This window comes from Bombus vosnesenskii, unplaced genomic scaffold, assembly GCF_011952255.1.
Source record: "Bombus vosnesenskii isolate JDL3184/JDL3185 unplaced genomic scaffold, Bvos_JDL3184-5_v1.1 scf7180000013262, whole genome shotgun sequence".
Classification (NCBI taxonomy): domain Eukaryota; kingdom Metazoa; phylum Arthropoda; class Insecta; order Hymenoptera; family Apidae; genus Bombus; species Bombus vosnesenskii.
In genome coordinates this window covers 460,745-477,628 of record NW_022882922.1, presented here as the reverse complement: position 1 = coordinate 477,628, position 16,884 = coordinate 460,745, and the positions used below count along the sequence as shown (strand labels likewise).

General features: G+C 34.9%; 1 protein-coding gene across 3 annotated transcripts in view; it reads left to right on the top strand.

Moving 5' to 3' along the window:
- Positions 1-16,884, top strand: part of LOC117231216 (ankyrin repeat and BTB/POZ domain-containing protein BTBD11) — a 32,973-nt gene that overhangs the window by 4,043 nt on the left and 12,046 nt on the right. For 2 of the 3 annotated variants that reach the window (XM_033489806.1, XM_033489644.1), the window contains exon 2: positions 4,850-5,084. In XM_033489806.1, the coding sequence (XP_033345697.1) occupies positions 4,882-5,084 (203 nt within the window). In that variant the 5' untranslated portion in view covers positions 4,850-4,881. Of the gene's footprint in view, positions 1-4,078; positions 4,205-4,849; positions 5,085-16,884 lie in introns of those variants that run through there. The other variant, XM_033489723.1, reaches the window with a different exon arrangement.

Here is a 16,884-nt window from a genome sequence, read left to right as displayed (position 1 = left end):
TAAAAAATATTATTAAGTAGACCTGGAATATTTCGGAATACAATTTCTTTATTTAGTTTGTTCAGATTAAATGACAAGGAATTCAATTCAAGTTCAATCATTTGATTATTGACGGGCCAATTTCATAATCACTAGCAAATTTGTACTGAATCTATTAAAATGCACTTTGCTCCTTTTTCGCGTGTAAAATAATAGATTAAAACGCGTTTATTATTACTATACCAACAAGAACTTACGATAAGTAGCGTGACACAAAACCAGCAGACGTCATGACGATAGGACGTTTTTAGATCTGGTGGAAGAACGAGGATCGGAACACAGTTACTTCCTCTGGTAAAAACGGTGGAAGGATCTTAAAGAATGTCGACATTCCGCGAACATCACGTGGATGAAAATTCTGCGAAAGGGCAGCCAACATTGCGCGCGTGCTTTCACTTCGCGTGGAAAAGGGGTATGAAGGGAATGGCGGGGGGAGGGCGGACGCGAGACGCTCTGTTCCTGATATGCACGCTTAAGGAAGCACTTTGGGAGCCAGCCAGAGTAATTGCATACAAGGGGCCGTCAAAGCGAGCAACACGAGACCACGCTCTCGTCGAGTCTCGTTTGCGGAAACTTCCAAAAAGTTTTAGGTTTACGCTGTACCATTTGTGCTTCATATTTGTAACATGAATTGATGCTTCTTTTCGTTATTTTTCTTTTTACATCTATTTTCTTCTTTGTCCCTTTTTCTTTCCTTCTTTATTAATTTTATAGTATAGAATATTCTATGTTTCCTTTTTTCTTGTTACTCGTAGGTTATACTAAGCTTGGCGGGAAATTTGGAGTATTGTATAGCAATTGGAATATTACAATATTGTAACGGATTTATGAGAGTTTGTTTACAGTTGTCAAATCCCTTTAGTTTTATTAGAACTAGTAAAGTGGGATATGGTTTGAGCTATGCTGCAGCTATGAAAGTATGTACAAGATTTTAAATAGGGACTAAATTGTTACTTAGGTATCTCGCTTGAAGTTTCTCGACTTCGTTAGTTGATAGAATTTCATTCTATCAAAATAAGAGAATTAATTGAAATAAAATGGCGATATATATAGGCAGTATAAATAAATAGCAATGAAAGTCCTCACTTTTATAGATATTTTAATGTAATTAGAAGATAATGAGGGAGAAGTTAGTGAATATTCCACCTAATGTACAATCAAACAGAAACTATTTATTGTTCGATTTAAACAGCTGAGTTTCACTTGACTAATATATATTTCTTGTACTAATCTCAGAATATCCTAAGCTTTTTAGACTATGAATTACAACTATTTCGGGAATTCTAACAATTCCATCTATACAATTATAAATCTGTTAATAACACGTAGCTGTGAAGCATTATTTATCGTCGATATTATTGACCGATTTAACGAGCTGAAAACTGCGTTCTTCAGTCCACCTTACGCCTACACGATGAAACGAAATGTAATTCGTGCGGTTGGTTAAACAAGATATCGATCCGTGAGTTGCCCCATATGGCTCTATTCATTGAGTTATGGGATCGGTCATGCGGGGAAAATTGCAGTTCTTCAAGGGGTTAATCCAACTACACTGCCAACCTATAGCCATCCACTTATGCAACGGGACACCATCGAACCGCACCCATCGCTGTTTACTCTTGTGCATCGATCCGTTCATGTACTTTGTACGTCCATCAGCTTCTTATGCCTCACTATCTTTCTGCGGAAGTGTTTGACTTAAAGGGATATTTTCACTAGAAAACTTGCTTTTCAGGAAAGTGTTCTAGAAAATTGTTACATCAATTTTTTTAAATCTTTTTGTTTCTAATTGGTCATTTTTCATTGAGTTTGTATAACTTCCAAAAACCACCTGTTTCATGCAGGTCATAACTTCTATTTATACATCTGCAATAGAATGCTTTTTCTTTCATCATCTAGGTTAGATCATTAGTGCATGCACAAAGTAATTCATTTTAGATATATACAGATTTTTCTGTTGTAACCAATAACAAAGTCATTTGTAAATTCTTTTCTATCGTACAAGAAAACCAATTTACATCATTATAGAAGATTTACAGAATCCATTTTATACCTTCTATATTATATCTTATATAATGATAAATCATAGTTCGTTAAGATCTGTAAAACTTCAAATATCAAGCAAATTCTTAAGATAATTTAGAACTACGGTAAATCGTTATTAGGACATTATAAACTTTAACATCTAAGTGAGCACATCTTATTCAGATTCCGTTGCTAGATATAATAACTATCATCTTTCAATAGAACGTAGATACATGTGTACGTGAACGTCCAAGTCAATAATTACCGCAGAAAGTCTGTCATCTATGTGATATCGGGGTCCGAGCACGTTTACGAGTGACTTATTGAAAACCAGTTATCAACTGGACCGCCTCCCGGAACAGATCGCGCTAACATCGGGGTTAAGGGAGGCAACGGTTCGCCACGAAATAGGAAAATTAAAGGCGCACGTGTTACAACATTTTTTTTTCGTGATCGTTCATTCGTGACTGCGATCGTTCGCAACTATTAGCGTTCGTCCATAGGAATGTTGCTCTCGCGTGTACAAAACTTGGACGTTCGCTTTTCCATATGTATGTATTTTATATAGGTATAGATTCTAACCTCTATTCTAAATATCATTCATCATTTTGGCCGCATTGGTATGTTTGTTATTAATATTTGAAATGAAAAACATACGCTGAAGGTCGGAGATTCTTTTCAATGAAGTTTTTGGTGGTACTAATACCAGTAACTGAGGTTAAATCTCGTATGTAAGTAGTTTAACCTGTTTTGCGTATGATACTCATTCTCTTTGTTTAATTTGTCTCTATTTTTCCAAAACGTTCTTTGTTTCTTCCTTTCTCTTATTATATCTGATATCTGCTGTCCTTTTTTTTATTGACGTTGGATATCTGGTATCACAAACCAATTGCAAAGTAAATGATATAAATGGAAGAACGTATTATATATTTATAGTCATCTAAGGAAAATGTATAAATGAGATTCCAATTATTTAAATGTATTGCGATATATTAAAGAATATTTAACAGTATAAAATTCATGTTAACTCAAAACATATTATGTACCTATGTGTATAAAATGAACGATTCTTTATAAAGGTACATTCAGAGGTTGTAGTCTAGAGTCTAGGGGAAGTAGTTTTCAGGGTATTCAACTTTCTAATTCGTAAATCATAAATCTCTTTTCCCCTCTTGTCTGTAACTTATACTATCCTAACTCATAGAATCTTCTTCCTCTTTAGATACTAATTAAATCTCCAGTTTCAAAGTTGTTTCAATCCTCATGAAGCTTATAATACTAGAATTCATACTAAAAAATAATTCTCTATTTATATTCTATAAATATTAATTCTTTAAAAATTAAAGAATGTAATTATTTATTTATAACTATAATTATATAATTATACGTATAATCGTATAGTGAATTTCAATCTTTACTTGAGAAATTAGTAGAAAGACTACGTCTATATGCTCCAGACTTCATAACATAATTGCGGCCAGTTTTAACAAAAACAACGTAGACACTTGCTAAAACCGCAGTATTTGTACATGTAGAACGTGTTTATTAATTCGTGTATGTTAAAAGCGGCAGACCGGTCTGTCCACCATTGTTGCTACAATTCACCAAATCCATTATTTCACTTTTTTTGTTATCGTTAATGAGTTGCGTATTGCGTAGTGAACGGTTAGCAAGCGATTGACCTCAAACGGAGTTTATAGAACGGTTATTAGCCCGTACAAGGATTGCCAGTTTTGCAATATTACATGCTGGTCAAAGAATATGTACATGTTTTTAAGAAAAATTATTTTTTCATCAATTCCTCTTTATTACGTGCAATCTGATTTTTTATTCACAAATAACATAATTTATTGTAGATAGAGTAATCATTAATACAAAATATCCAAATAATCTCAAAATAAAAGATCTGCAAGCTACATAATCTTCCAGCGCTGTAATAACTACATTCCTAAAAGTTTTCCCCTCATTTGAGAAACATCCTGAATATCCTCTAATTCATTTAATCCTTTTCCAGATCACTCTATAAGCGGACATATTTTCAATGGAGAAAGTTGCAGCAAATTTTCCCGAAAGGCATTGGAACCTCGCGCGAAATGAACGATACGCTCTTCCTATTAACATATTCGGCGTGTTTCCAACGGTAATTAGCGGCACGTTCGCAGCGCGACAACAGACACCGCGCGTATGAACAGAGAAATAATTGTTTCCTCCCGTTAGCGATGCTATCGCGCTGCTAATTATTCTCAGAATCATCCAGACGCTCGTTAATGACCTTCGAGACCGAGAAGAAAGTTTCGCATAATTACTTTCTACCGAAGATTTTCCCGATCGGGAGCAGATTTCTCGCGGCGAATTTCTATACGCGTTCACAAGCTAGCTTTGCTCGCGTTTTTGATAAGAGAAGAGTTACTATTATGTTATTATGTTTCATTACCTCATGCAATTGCATTGAAAAGTATACTCAGCGAAAGTATAGTATAATAATCTATTAATTTATAAAATTTATTAAAGATTTATAATATTTTTGCTATTTTATGATTCTGTTGGCACGTAAGAAAAAAAAATAATTAAATTTAAATTAATAACGATAAAATTGCATTCTGTATCCGTATTATGATTTAAAAAAAATAAATAATATCAGTACCTTATACAATAATAGAATATCCAGTAACTTCCATATTTCTACCAACCTAAATTCTTCTAGAAGAATTTTTCAAGAAAAGTGAAATGTACTAAGATGTTTTTTTAACAAGAACGTAAAATATTTTTATTTGAAAATTTGTAGGTCTTCCAGTGCAATCCGCAACGGGAGGCACAATGAACGTCGAACGAGCCACGATGGATGGTTGCGGGCAGCAACCGCTGTTTTTGACCGGTACTTCCGGTTCTGGCGGTATATCCAGTCCCCAGCAGCAGACCGTCCAAACCGGTGCGCCTCCAGAACACTATGGGGGACCATTGAGCCTGAGTATCTGCATATCCGATTCCGGTCACGAGATACTGCGACCCAAGCCACGCCGGTGAGTCTTCTTTTATTTTCCATGAACCCAGTCGCCGATCCACCAGCGATCCTCTGTAATCGATATCGATCTTAACGAAGATCTGATTAATGGTCGCGTTCACGGTGATCCGCTAGCCCCGATAAGGATCGATTAAAACCGCCCGGGAATCTTGGAACGTTGACCTCCTCTTCCTACAGCACCAAACTAGATATTGTTCTATGCTACAATAACTATCGTTCCTTTTTTTATACAGCTCTCATAAATATATCTCATATACAAATTAATATTCAAAATTGAGCATTGACAAGGTAAATTGGATAATTTCCATGTATTATCCATTTTTTATGTAGCAGTATTGGATAAAAGCTATTAAATGAAATTGTTATCTAAATGCAGTGATTTTCATTCTTTCTTGAATCAAAGTAGCTACTAAATCACTCGTAGACTTTCATTACTTGACTTACTTGTTACTTTATTAGCTTGATAAAATGTCGTATCTTGTTCTCACAGATCGTGGATTTTATGTAAATCGAGCAATTTATGATTGTGCACAGTCGGTGATTTTGTTGATGATGATAACGTTCATAACGTTGATAGAGATATTGGCCATCGTTTGAAAGTTATAAGAATCACTTGCCACTTTCTTTTAATCGGTCATTTAGTTGACAATGTATAACTGGCTATCGATGATCTGTAACATGAGCACGGGCTTCTTAAGAACATAGTGGTGAGCCAATATCGATACGGCATCTGAACCTCACGATCTTGGAGAAACGTAAAACGTTCGTCAAAGAAGACGACATTTAATACCGGAAATTTCAGATGGGATTGATGATAAAACAACTTGAAACATGAAAATATTGTAAATTGATGTAATGTAGATTATAAAATTTCTATTGACCTCTACGTCAATATACACATATATATATGGTGCTCTATTTGTACCATCGGTCAAAATTTACTTAAAAAGTATTAAAATGTACCAAAACAAAATGTTCAATATCCAAGTGTGAGTACGATAATGATTTTGATTCTTTAAGTTCCACTATTTAAAGAGGTTTATTCTCGGAAATCCACCGAATGATTTTCTTCAATATTTACGAAAGGACCGAGTTCAAGGGCCTTTGTTCTCTGCAGAATGTTATTTTTTTTCTTTTGGACCGATGTTTAGCGGGATCTCAAAACATCACCGTTAAAAGAAGCCAGTCCACTTGCCGATCCGATTAAGGATCATTAAAATTTACGATGTACGTAATTACGACCGATTCGATTAACGATGTCGAACGAGCATATATTCGTAAGACACACCTCCCCTTTCCCCATCATTTAGTTCCATCGACACCACGCCGCGCACCACGGCTTCGGCCCTTGAAAAATCTGTTCGGCATACAAATAGGCACTGAAATTTAAGGGTTCACGTAATAGGCCCACAAATTCTCAAAGTTCGTTCACCCGGTGTATACACGTAACGGAGCTCGTACGCGGTAACTAACGTCAAATGTAAATAAACCATGTGGATTTTATTTAAGACTCACATAGTGTTCTCTATGTACTAATTGTCAAAATTATTCTGTGGATTTTTCATATCTCAAATTTGAGTTACAATTATCAGAATTATTCTTTATTTCTTGTACATTATGTCTTGTATATCATAGAAAGTATTTTCAATTTGCCGTGAATATTATAAAAATTAAAACTGTATTTAGAAAATTTTTATTTATTTATACATGCAAATATCTCATCACTTTGCTCGTATAAAAATGTTAATCTAATTTTTACCTAATAAATTACTTTGTTACTTAATCAGTTATTAAGGAAGGGAAAAACGAAACAGATGAAAAAATTTGCGTGATTTTTAAAAGGCAGAATCGTTTCGTGACATGAAGGTTAAAATTTCTAGGTCGGGTGTATTGCTTTGAGATTCTGTGTATGCATGGTTCATTGGTATTCCAGCGCGTTAGCGTGTCGTGTGCACGCTCGGTGATTCGTATGTAAAAGACGGCCCATTGCGGCCTTATCAATATGTATGACACCGAATTATAATCGATAATAATTGCCCATCGATGCGTAACATTAAAATTATCGATTGCGTATCGTATTGCTCTCGATTTTGCCCCGATATCCGGTTAAAAATAGCTTTCAATGTGAAAACGGTCACTGACCTGTTTTGAGATTAGACTACATTTGAAAAAAGATCTCCCAGTTTCTAGCCACGATTTTCTATAAATTCGAAGCGTGTAGTTATGTTTGACAGTGTTCGAAACTTCTTTAATCACTGTAGCCAAGATTTCAATTACTATGAGATTTACAAACATTATGCATCCCTAAATTACTCGACCATACAAAACTTCTAACCACTCAATCTCGCGACAATTTTATATCCCTACACAATATTCATACTATACAATTTATACTATGTATTCAATTATGAAAGATTAATTTAGCGCGTAGTAGCATAGACTACCATAGCTGTAACTATATATGTGGCATACAACAAAGACATTGTACTTTGCGGACGCGTAAGATGGTATAAAGGGACGCGTCTGCGCGTGTGAGTGCGCAAGGTAGTTTAAAAGAAGCTTAAATGACGGACACGTTGTATTTCGAACGAGTCAACGACCGCAAAAAATACGCCAGTCATCTTTCGCTGTAATCGTATATACGTACGAGCATCGTGGAATGCGCAAATGCAATCTCTATGGTATGAGAATGATCATCGTCGGGGATAAGGAGACGAAGTGACGCGTATCCTCTAAGCTTCTTCGAAAGCACGCGGTATTATTTATTAAATCAACGGGAAGCCCCATGAAACGCACGGTAAACGAGTAGCCCTCGTCTGCTCCTCCCCTTCCGCACCCTTACCCTTTCTAACTCCGTGAAAAATCGAAATTTATTTCTGACGTGGTTGATCGATGGCTCGATGCCTCTGTCTCGAGAGTTAAGCCGAGTTTGCATTGTACCTGGTACTCGCGGCAAAAGGAACTGTTCTTTGAACTTACATCTTTTAGGTTAGGAATATCATTCTGTTTCGATGGAGTCTGTGTATATATATCGAGTGCAGCCTCAAAAGAAGGTGATAGATGTTTATTTCAAGTGTTTTAAAAATTGTTTTAAATAATACCTATGGTGCTGATTACCAATGACTACTAGAGCGTCACTGAAAGATTGGAGCTGGTCACAGACGATGACTATTGCGGTCAACGTTAAAATATATGGGGTAATAGTCAAATCATATGTTGAAACTATACTATATCAGTTGAGGTTATGATGTCATTTTCAATCGAATAAGTTTTCGAAGGAATTCGTCTTGAGTAAGCAAGTCGTTTTAATTATTTTAAAATAATGAAAAATATAAAAAATATAAGGTAGTAAAGGTATAGCGGTGAGGTAATCTTATACACTTTGGAGTATTATCGTTTGCAGTTCTTTAAAATTTATATACATATATTAGAAACTCAATGGGGAGAAAATAATCCTATCTGTATCTAAATGAATAAGTTAGGATTTACTTAGATTTGTATCTTCGAATGGAAAGTGACCACACAGATGAATAATGTATTAACTTGTAAATGCTAAACGATATTTATCAGGCAGATCTTTTTGTGAGTCCGTTTCGACTGATTTCAAAATCTAAACTTTTATAATAGTTCAGTTCCATAAAAAAACCACTCACCTAAAACATCACATTTTGTCCACTCTAACCAATTAAATTACATCCTGTTTGCTTAAATTGCCATATTTTATCATGTACCGTAAACTCCGCAAACTATTCTTAAACATCGAATACCTTAAATCAACTCGTGGAAGCATTGACGTGCAATTAAGAACGATTTCCCATAAAATAGTCGTGGGGACAAATCGTTGGTGGAGTATCAATGAATCGCGAGACATGAAGTGCACGCGCACGCGAGCAGACGACGAAGATGCGCAAGCGCAAAATATCCCGCGTGTCGAGTCAGGGTTATCGAGGGTTATCGAAGAGAAAGCCCGTTCGTGTAGCTCGTTGCCTGACCGATTTACGGTGACGTGAGTCTCCTCTGGGTCCCGTTCCATTAAAATACACTACTGTCCACGTACAGGATGTAATACAATATATAAGACCCACGTGAAAGATAGATAAGTAATAGAAAAGGTGTTGTAAATTCGTATATTTTAATTTGAGATTTATTATACTTTATTCGTTATATTTTGATATAAATTGCTTTTCGAGTTTTAATACATTAGTATATTGTAATAGTTTGTTTGATAGAAATATTACATTATTAAGAAAAGATTTTAACCTTAAAAAGTAAGAACCAGTAATATTGCACGTATTTACAAACACGTATTTATCTGACTTCTGAGTTTCTTAAGTTACATTATATTATATAACACAATTACATCGTAGCATTAAACTGTATCACGATCGTGATACGCCTTGTATGTATACGTCGAATGTTTTCCCTAATATTACAGTAAAGCAGCCATTAAAAAGGATAACAATAGGAGAATTGTTCAATTGGAATGGTTTTTGCTATTCTTTAACCTTTTCTCAATTTCTTTCTTCTTTTCCGTTTTCTTATACTTTTTAGTTTTTATTTGTTACTTGTGAAAGTTCAATTAGTTTGAATGTGGGAAATTGAGAATGTGGGATATACTGGTTGCTGGAATATATGAGAATTACATTACGTTTTTAGGCTGTCTGGTTGAACATCATAATTTTAAGATATTATTAGAATCATGTTCTATTTTTTATATGTATATATATAAAATATGGTTTAAATTGGGATATAGCATCTATTCAAAATTACATAGATGAAAAATGTTAACATAAACCCATAATGAAAGATATAAGTAGCACATAAAAGTAGTAGAAATAAATAATAGCAGAGACGAACAGTAGTAGAAACATAGACAAGACTGACGAAAGATGTATGTACAGACATAGTTATCTAATAGCGTTATAGCAGGTTTCTTCCTTATCACGATTTCTAACAATTGAATATCAAACAAAGTTTAAGGTTCGATATCCACATACTAATTTAAAACTTTGAAAAAGAAAATTTAATGTGTTCCAATTTAATAAGACAAAATCAACCCAGTTTTGTCGACGGATGGTTACGATCAGCCACGCTGTAAGGGAAGAGGAAGGAAGGGAAAGGAGAGAGGCCGTTAACCTAAATATCTCGACCAGATCTGACTAAGCATCGGTGCACATCCTCTCACGCGCGTTATTATCGCGATCACCCGGTTCCCAGATAATGTTTCCCCTCTCGGCACGTTTTCCTCTACTTTCAGATAACTAATTAAACAAGTCCGCAACTCTCCTTTCACACGATCGCGCGAAATTCTTCAGAAAATTTCTATTTCGTCGTCCAACGTTAGAACGGAAGAATGGGGGCGAGGATAGTTTAGGTTAGGTATACAGGAATAGTTCTTTCACGAAAGCGGCGAAAAGCTATCCGCCGATTGAACGACGTGATCTCTTGATTAGATGATGAACGAAAGGAAGGTGAAAGATGAAAAGTGAGAGCCAATGAGAGAAAGAGAGGGGAAGGGGAGGAGAGAAATGTCTATCTTTGTTTCTCAGTGAATCGAATAAAAGTGGAAAGTGTATTGTTATTCTTATTAGAATAAGAACTTGTCAGGGAATCGATTAAGTGTGTTAAACTCGGCCGCGTGAAGGTTAGGTTTCTTGCGTATGAGATGTCGTTTCACCAAGGTTTGATTATCATTTATTATATTTCGTTCCATCGTCAATTGTTATCGCCTTATGTTAATCGCTTATTAATCTCATACCATTTCAGTTTAAGCTTTAGGTTAATATTTCTGTTAGTAAAGTACAATGTGTATCTAAAGAGGCTGCTGCAATAAGGAGGCAACTTCACATTCCTGTGATTTGAGTAAACAGAAGTAGAGCAAAGATGATCTAGAAATCAAGCATATTTTGCTTATCACATCAGGCGCTACGGCTAATTCAATGTTTGTATATATTGAAATTTCCGCTCTGATTCGGTCGTATCCGCATATCTATTCTCCACTTGAGACTGAAGTGTATAGCACTTTTTTTCAATCCCCTCGAACACGTGTCCTTCCGTTTTGAACAGCGTTGATCCGCTCGGATCTGTGTCACTTCACTTCGAACAGCTAGGATTCCGGCTTCAAACAAGTTCGACTTGTAGCATTCTATTTGCAGCAACTTAAATTTACGCCAACCGATTCTGATCGTGTGTTCCGCTAATATGAAAAATAAATGACAAAATACAAGACATCTATAGGTTACTTTGCTTCTCTTCTGAACCTTTTTCCTTTCTTTCGGGATCGGTAACATCTTAGTTACTCATCTCAGCTCGGTAGGTCAAGCGTGTATCTTCCGTGGTCTTCCTGCTTCATTCACTTTCTTCACATAATCTCACTGGTAAGTGTTATCTTTAAAAACATACTATTATTACTAAACAATATAACATTCATTGTTCATCTCGTTATTTAATTGACCATGAGAAAAATTTGCTAAAGTTATAGTCGTATCTAGATGGAGAATCTTTTCTTAGACGATACCTTTTAATATTACAAACATAACTTAACTGGTCATTCCACGAGGGTGTAATTTCTTCCTTCCTTTTATACCATTCCGTAATACGAAAAAGAAAATTAACAGTACTTCTGTACCAACTTTAAAAAGTTAAATGCGTAGATATATACATACATACATCAGTTTCAGTTAATCTCGAGCAAAATTCCCGCCATTCCAGAATACATTCCGGAACTCGAGGAATACCATTTTATTGCCCATACCGTGTTACAATTAAGCACATATATTCACAAATAGCATGGAATAAATAATGCACAATAATAACCGTATCATTGAAAAATCATTTCTACATTTTTCGGCATTCAATAAAAAATATCAAACATTTAATGTTCACGTGCTTTATATAAAATCGTATTTCGGTAAAACTGTTTCGACTAACTTGGAAAATGACAAAATCTATTTCCTGTGGCTTCTGCTCATTCTGCTCAAACACGAAATGAAACATTCAGTAGGCAACTATGAGGTTGATGGAGGGTTTTTATTTGTCCAGAACCGGTATGATTGAAATGTAATTTTACACACTTGTTCATTGGCCCCTGAGATCTGTGTTAAGAGTTCATTTTAGCGGTGCTTCGAGTGGTTTGTGAAGGTTTTATAAGATTTTCAGTTGATCGAATAAGTGATGATTTTTATGAAATAAAATAACATCGATATAATATTTGGTTGGTTATCATTAAGGAATACGAATACAGTAGCAAACGCAATATATTATGAATAACGGCGAACTGACTTTCATTTTCACTACAGTGTGGCTAAAAGTTACCTAACAATGAAAAATAAAAACACGATGGACTACTATCATGGATAAAATACATGAACTACCTAATTTCCTAAAAGTTGTTGGTATTATTAATCAAAAGTTGTAATAAACTACACCAATCAATCTCTTCAGCGAAATAACTAGTTTCATGAATTACTTGCATGAGTTGGTCACATAAGATACCTATCTAGTGCATTTATATGTAGTAACAGTAGATTAATTCTGTACTGAATCTTACTTTCATCATCATTTGTAGTTAAAAAAAGCATTTATTACAGGATGTATGTCTATTAAAATTTTCTTTGATACAGCACTATACGTTTCAAGTTTCTGACTTCTGTTTTAGAACACCATACGTTGTAGAGTGTTTAATTGGAAGAAGATGACCTTAGCCCTCGGTTAAATGAAAGAATGAGTCAGGCTTAATTCATAATTACTGAATGAATGAGTCAAGTTTCAGAAGAACGTGGGCTTTGTATTAGATTTTAGTTCCTTTGTTGCATCCACGAAAATATAAATTTATATAAAAATTCATAGTCAAAGGAAATAAATTATTTGTAAACAAAAATCTTTCCAATTTGACTCAAGGCAATTTATTCTCGATCAGTAGAAATTTTCTCATTTTCATTGGAAACTCGAAACTGCAAAACTCATTCCTGTCTCATTATAATACATAGTATACTATAATTTTATAGAGTGGTCCATTTATTATACAAAGTAGGTAACTAGAATAATTTCTAACACAAACGTTGCGTAAGCATGATGCAATGACAATTTTTGTTACAATTATAAACTACAACGTATGGTGCCGCTAGAGGAAGGCACGGTTCGGTAATTAATTTAATATCCTCCGGTTGGAATGGTTGTCGCCCTTGACACCGGAGTTTCGCCAGATGAGCACGGACAATATACGCCTTGAACTCTTCCTTTACAAAACCTTTCTTGTGGAGGGCACGTTATATTATAGATTAAAGACTTCCGCCGTTGTTTGCGTGCGTTCTCGGAAAGGATGCATCAGCCACGAATAAAGTGATGGGCCGAAACGTGCCGTTTGTTCATTGAAGGGGTATTCAGGGAACCGATAATTCAGATAAATTTAATTGGCCTTTAATTAGCGGCTCAGGCGATATGGAGGAGAAAGATGGCGTTGTTTCACTGCGACGAAAGTGAATTTATGAATGAAGAGTCATACAGTTCTCCCTCTGGAATGTAACAGTGACGTTGAAGAAGAGAAGATGAATTGAAAAGATGGTTTTGTGAGATCTTCTTCTCTTTCCTGCTTCTTCTATGCCTATCTTGGAATTCTTATTTAATCAGTTAATGAAGATTTAAGTTGATTATTAAATTAAGTACATGTCAAGTTCCTTTTTGCATTTCTGATTCATTAGAAAATTTTGTTCAAATTGGCAGTTTAAAGGAAGAGATTAAAACATATATTTTCCAACAATATAACGAACAAATGGATCTATTTGTAATAAATCGCGATGCATTATTAGATAAAAAGAAATCATTGTCTGAATTAATATACCGCGAATTGAAAGGTGATATCGTGTACATTTTCCAAACACGGAATTAACTTTAGGTTTAATAATAATACCGCGTACACAGCCTATGTTCGCGTACACGTAGAATGCAGTTCATAAAGGGGGGAAAAAACGAAGACCGGTTTGTCTAGGGAGTAAAATTACCTTATGACTTTCACGCGAATTTATCACGGGCGTATTTCAACGGGAACAACGCTATTCGTGATCAATTAGAACGTTTTATTATCTATACTGGGCGTTATTGTTTCTTTCAATAACGACAAATTAATATTTTTATACTCTCCATTTTACTTATTTTTTTCAACTGAGTTGCACTTTATTATTTCTTGAGCAATTTCCTAGTTTAAGAAATATATAGATCTGTGCTTACTCAATCATTTCTTTTTTAAATATAAAACACTAAAAATTTCTTGTAACTTTGTTTAGGCAATTTATAGGCAATTTTTAGAGATTAAAAATCAAATACAAAATGGTTTTAGAATAAATAAAAAAGAAAGGTATTTGAAAATCATAGTATTCTCTGATAAAAGTATATCTAAAAGAATTTTGGTCTACGCTAATTATACTTGGAAAACACCTGAGAATCTTCCTTGACATTGTTTAAGGTACCGGAAACTGTTAACATTATCCGGTTGCTTTCTTCCATTATGTATTTTCTTCTTCATTTCGTGACCTCCAAAGCATAAATTATATTATGTGCATCGTTTAAATTCATTTTGGAATTGTTATATTTTTTTTTCCATCATTTATTTTTCTAATTTATATCTATACGTTTCCTTCTATACGATGTTGCATTGTTTGTCTCGTATTGTTTTAAGGGCCATAAAACTTATAATTGGAGCAGCTGCTTCATCAAAGCTTTCTGCCCTGACGTGTCTTAATTAACTTGAATTCGTTGAACTCCGTCATCCCGGGGTTCCGAGCATGATCTTATGTCTCAATTCTTCACCATTTATCTACGTATGAGCGAAAACAATTTCGAACTTTATATATAAGTTCGATAAAAAAAAGAATAATTTTTCATACAACGGTACATTTACAAAAGTAGAACCGTTCATGAAACGTTTCTATCTCCTTTCATTCACGCGCCATTCCGTTGCTATGTTTCCTAACATGACCAGTTAACAGTTTACGCCCTTCAATCGCGATAAACGCGGTTTTTGCATAGAGAAGGGATCGGCCGAGTGCGATGAAAGGATCGAAAACAAGTAACGTATACAAGAATCGTCACGGGATGTGGTTAGGGCGATTCGAGTACACGGTCATAGGAAGTAGGATGGTCGGCGGAAATTCTCCCCCGAAACAAACGTAGCAAACTCAAACGCTTCGTCTGCATATGTATACAGTAGTATGCATGTATATACATATGTAACACGTACTATATGGTGGGGCTTCTAAAGACACTGTTCGTTTGCACTCTCCCGTTTCCTACGCTCTCTGTCCGGTGAAAAGAGCATAACAGTTTACAAGTGGCAGCCAGCACTTAACCATGCCACGGAGCGGGACAAGAAACTAGCGCCGCGTGCGTGATAGCCGATCGCGAATTAAAGTGGAACGCTCAGCGTTTAATCTTGTTCTATTGCGAGACGTTTTGTAGAGAACTTTACGCATTCGTGTCCGCTGTTGTCATTCTCACCGTTACAGTTTCAATTGTAACATCTATTCAATTGTACAGTTACAGTTGCTCTTATTCTTTCGTAATTGTCATTTTGCTCACTTTTAATAGCTTCTTGCGATATATAATATTGTGCCTTAAGAGGACGGATTGAACATTCGAAAGTGTAAAAGAGTTCGACATGGAATTGTTGCTCGATGTTGTAATCGTCGTTTGATTGTGCAGTCGTGAAGGTTATTGTGATTTGTGAATGAAAGAGAAGGCGTGAAGTGAAAAGATGCGATCGATGAAAGTGTAAAGTGATTTAGTGTGGAATTGTCCCTTATCGTTTCTGTTGAATCATAATATTCTTGGGTTTTGATTAATTGTCATATCGTAAATGTTTCAAGTAAGCACGGTCTGGCACGAGATATGACTGTTTAAAAAGCAAAGTGATCTTTTTTATTCATAACATTTTTGCGTATTTAAAATAAAATATCGTGTTATTTTTTTTTTTTTTTTTTTTAGTAAAGTATTTTATTTTTAATATACGTATATTTGTCAAATTACTATAAATATGACTAGAGTGATACGCAACATTCCTCTAGATTGCAAGTCGTGATTGATTCTAGACTGGATTTAAATTTAAATCTGCAATTGAAAGTAAATCCTGTTAATATTGAATTTTCTTAAAAACAATCAATTTATCGAATCAGCTAGTTTACCAACCATGAATTTTTCTCCTAAAACATAACATCTTACAGTTAGTATCTGTAGCTGCGCGTAAGTCATTAAATTTTATTTATCTTTAACTTTTTCAAACAGTATTTCCAAGACATGCATAATCCAAATGACTGAACAATTTTATGAAATCGCATAATAAGTCAACAACTTCACAATCAAGCGAGGTAGAGAAATAGGTTCATACAAAGTATAAAATGATCTTTATAAAGTAATCTGCGGATGAGCTCTAATAGGTTGGTGGACGTTGCTAGAAATTGGAGATATTTCATTTGGAATCAATTTTCCACGGAGCAGAACGGTGAAAGTCTGGAGCGCGAATGCGCGTAATTGGTCTCTTATATTCTATGTTTGGCATTCTGGCGAGCATTTCGTACAATTTCTCACGAATTCTTGGATAAATTTCTGCCGGTCAGAAATGGGCTTACCTGCAAATAAACGCCAGTCTCTCTTGCGAATCGCGTTCTGTATGGAAGACTTTAGTAAACTGTTAAGGATTTGAATATTGTTTGAGCAATTATTTAAGTTCTGATTATTATTCGGTTGATATTTTCAAGAATTATACGAGTTTTAACATTATGGTTATCGTAAGCATTCTGAATATCTTT